This window comes from Setaria italica, chromosome IV, assembly GCF_000263155.2.
Source record: "Setaria italica strain Yugu1 chromosome IV, Setaria_italica_v2.0, whole genome shotgun sequence".
Lineage (NCBI taxonomy): Eukaryota > Viridiplantae > Streptophyta > Magnoliopsida > Poales > Poaceae > Setaria > Setaria italica.
Genome location: NC_028453.1, coordinates 15,061,366 through 15,065,406, shown reverse-complemented (window position 1 = coordinate 15,065,406; position 4,041 = coordinate 15,061,366). Strand labels below are relative to the sequence as shown.

General features: G+C 47.9%; 1 protein-coding gene across 1 annotated transcript; it reads right to left on the bottom strand.

Moving 5' to 3' along the window:
• Positions 1 to 1,273: 1,273 nt before the first annotated feature.
• LOC111257063 lies at positions 1,274 to 2,386 on the bottom strand. The gene has a single exon (XM_022826089.1). It carries the CDS (start codon positions 2,384 to 2,386, stop codon positions 1,274 to 1,276), a length of 1,113 nt encoding a protein of 370 aa, XP_022681824.1.
• Between the last annotated feature and the right edge of the window lie 1,655 nt (positions 2,387 to 4,041).

Here is a 4,041-nt window from a genome sequence, read left to right as displayed (position 1 = left end):
TGATTAGACAATGTGAACTGAGAACTAGTTGATCATCTAAGAAGGCTCTTCATAACTTCCTTCCACTACAAGATTTAGAACTATTGCCTAGAGTATCCTACAAGTGGCCGACGGGAACTCCAGCATCATTAGTATCTCCTCTCCAATGGCTGATGGTAGTTTAGCAGCAAAGTAGGATTTCCCAATAGTAAAAATTAATTCCCGACCAACCATTTGCCGACCAAGAATAGCAGACGGAATGGACACCGCTTTTTCAATAACTCTCAGCATATGTTAGAAATCTTGTAGTGTTCACATATATGAAGCATTAGCATCAATGCTATCAGTCACTGATTTTTAGTATATCCTTCGCAATAACTATCAACATACACAATCAATTTATTCAAAGTAGGTCACCCCATGCATGGACAGGACTAATAACGCTATAATCACATGAAACCATCAATCCTGAAATGATGGTAAGAACTAGGAAGTGGATAGCTAGTCCAGCAATCCAGATATAAACGCGACATATAAATCTGATTCCATATATGAACATGCACATCTGATGCAAGTAACCCCACACATAATTAAGAACACATCACTTAAATTGCAAATACCTGTGGGCACTGCCGCACTGGGGGACATCACATATATCATCTGAGTGACTTTTAGTGAGATAGAAAACAAATGTAAAATTATATGCGCATGTGTGCATACAGGTGTCATTGAAAAAGAATTTCAGCTGTGCACCATATGAATCAGAGTTCTGGCAGATAATTCAATTTTCTGACGGTGTAGAACAGAACAAAAAAAAACTGTTTATCCTGAGTAGCGAAGGTCCCGTGTTCATGATCAAATATATCTTGATTAGACAATGTGAACTGAAAACTAGTTGATCATCTACTCAACACAAAGTAGGCTCTCCTTTTGCCTTCCGTTGCCTTGTATGTTCATGCATTCGTGATGCAACTCGGAATTTCATTGAGCAACCTCATGCGAGTTAAACCTAAAGTAGACAAGTATGCTAATTAACTAACTAGTTGCCTATGGTGATATATATTTAACTGGGTGCTCAAGGGGAAATTCCTGAACCAGAAGATGCAGTACTAGTGAATATATAGTATGCATCCCCAAAGCAAACCACCATTACATGATCTGTGGATCAATATGCAAATGATAGATTGTGCGACCGGCAACATGATACCGGATACTAAAATGCAGAAAGCACACTCAAAGGAAACAAGAAAGAATAATAGAATTACTAAGATTGTAAGTTGTAGTTATGTACTGTTTATATATTACCGTTGGCAATGGAGGGTGCTAGGTCCCAAGGGAGGACGCAGCGCCTGCAGCGCGGCGCCACGAGCTTGTGGGCATCCTTGACGAACCCCACGACCCGATGCGCAGGCACATCGACCCCAAAGAGGCTCCTCCTTAGGAAGAAGTAGACCACGTTGGGGCTCCTGGGGTTCACGAGCACGATTTCAGGGATCATCTTCGGCAGCTGCGTGTCCTTATAGCTGGGGTCGTTCCAGATCTCCTTGAAGCTCATCTCGTACGTCTTGAGCCACCGGACGCTGCAATCGCGGTCGCCGCTAACAGGGTCAGGGATCCCCGTCCACACGACCACCTTCCTTTCGGCGGCCCGGCCGTCCAGATCAAGGTCGCGGGCGATGTCCACGTACCGCAGCATCTGGTTGCTCACGCTGATGCAGCGGATGGTGTGGAGGAACGGCTTGGCCTCATGGATGTAGCGGCCCGGCGGGAGGTTGTGGAAGCGCAAGGCGGGCAGGATGGTTGTCGGGTCGCAGCTGATGAGCCCCCATGAAAGGTCGAGGAACCAGAGCCTCCCCTCGTGGGCGACCACGCCGGAGGGAGCCCACTCCCTGTCCATGGAGGACAAGGGGCTGGGCAGGTCCGTCTCGATCCAAAGACGCTCGCGGGAGAAGAAGCGGAGGAGCTTGGCGCGGCGCATGCCGACCTGGAGCTCCGCGATCACGTAGTCGCCAGCGAACAGCCCGGGAGTGAGCCCGACGCTCCTGAGGTTGCAGGTGGCGGGCATGGACGCAGGGCGCCGGGGGATGTGCTCGGCGGATCCCGTGGTCGGATAGCGAGACGGATCCCCGGGAGGCGGGAGGAACTCCCGTGCCACGATGAGATCGACGGTCTCGCTGGGGGCCTCGCCGACGGTGAAGCAGATCAGGAGGCCGGTGGGGTCGGCAGCGATGAGGTAGGGCACCTTGTCGGGGCGGGTGGCCTCGGGACGGGCGCTCGGGCCCACGCTCAGGATGGTGACCCGCGGCGGCGCCCTGAGCGCGGTGGAGATAGCGGCGGGGTTCTCCGCCTCCGCTTGCTTGGGGACGACGCCGAGAAAACGGCGTAGGATCACCCACGGCGCAGCCATCGGGGCTCGGTGTGCTTCCGCTTGGGGGCTCGAGCAGCTGCAGCCTGCAGCGAGCGAGCGCAGTGGAGAGTGAGGACTGGGCTTGGTGATTTGGAGGATTTGGGGGAGAATGCGAGGGGCAGCTTGGTAATTGTATCAACACGTGAACTGAGTTGGCTTTTTGGAGGAAGATTTCTTCGTTCCAGCACACGCCAGTTGCCCAGCCTAACTGAAGGAGCAGATGTCAGTTTTGCTTTATGTGGGCCTCCTTTTCCTGCCCGGCAAGGTGTACACGTTGATTGTACTTATCTAGGACCATTTCCATTGTGAGTTGTGACATCCACGGATTTTATGCTACAGAGGTCCTGGTCCGTCCTTCAACGCGTTGATCTGCAATAGGAGGATAGCAAGACTGCAAGAGACATGAGTAATTTCAGGCACTTCGATTTTTTCAGGCAGCCTTCATTTTCATGAAATCCTTAGCTCGGTCTTGCACGCAAACCACTACCCTCTCTATGTACTCCAGCTCATCCATCATCTCTCCCCCCTGCTAAAAACTAGATCTACTTTACCTAATCCTTAGCACCTCCTTTATTTATTGTTTCCTGCAAATGTTTTGAAGGTGTTCTCAAAAAAATTATTCAGAGAATGTGCCTATAAGTTGTTCAAAAGAAATTTTACTAGAAATTTTCAAGAAATAGGAGTTTGTCAAGAAACATATTTGAATATGCCCCTAAAAAGTACCGCCAAAATGCTTTCCTAGAAAGTTTGGTGGTAAAATTTAGCTCAGCAGCGTTTGTAAGACCGGGCTTGGACAAAGGAATAAAAGGCCCAATAAATTTTAGCTTAGCTCTGAGCCAATCCGACTACCTGTTTTAATTATTTGTACACTAAATAGAATGAGAAGCTTGAGCCCGGGCACAAAAGGCAGGTTTGAAACTGCCATGGGTCATATCTCACTCAGATCTGAGTTAATTTGATGTCATAAACTGAATGGGCTCCTTTCACTGGTAGAAAACTGAGCATTAATCCCGGTTGGTAAGGGTCATATCTCTCGGATATCCATCCGGGATAAACCAACCGGGACAAAAGGGGGGGTCTTTAGTCCCGGGTATTTTAACCGGGAGTAAAGGACCCCCTTTAGTCCCGGTTGGTGACACCAACCGGGACTAAAGGGGGTCCCTTTAGTCCCGGTTGGATTTCCCAACTGGGACTAAAGGGGTCCCCTTTAGTCCCGGCTCAATTCCAACCGGGACTAAATTGCGCTTGCATGGCACTGGTGACGCCTGAATTTTTCATGCATGCATCACGTATACGTATAGTAGTACCGCGGCCCTTTTAATTTGTTAACCTTGTAGTTGAGATTTTTTTAGAATGAATTAAATCAACTAGTATTTAAACGAATGGGATTTGTAATTATACAACTACTATATATATACACAATCCTTATACACAATTCATATACACAATTCAACTAGCTTAATTAGTACAAATCGATCATATATACAAATAAATCAAAGTATCTTCCTACGATCTTCCCGTCGTGGTGTTGCTGAGAGGAGTGTCTAATTGTTGTCCATCGTAATAAAATTCTCCTCTTGGATTTACCACCTCGTCCATTATAAATCCAATGAGACCTTCACATATTGCCGCTACTCTTTCTTCCTTCAAGAGTC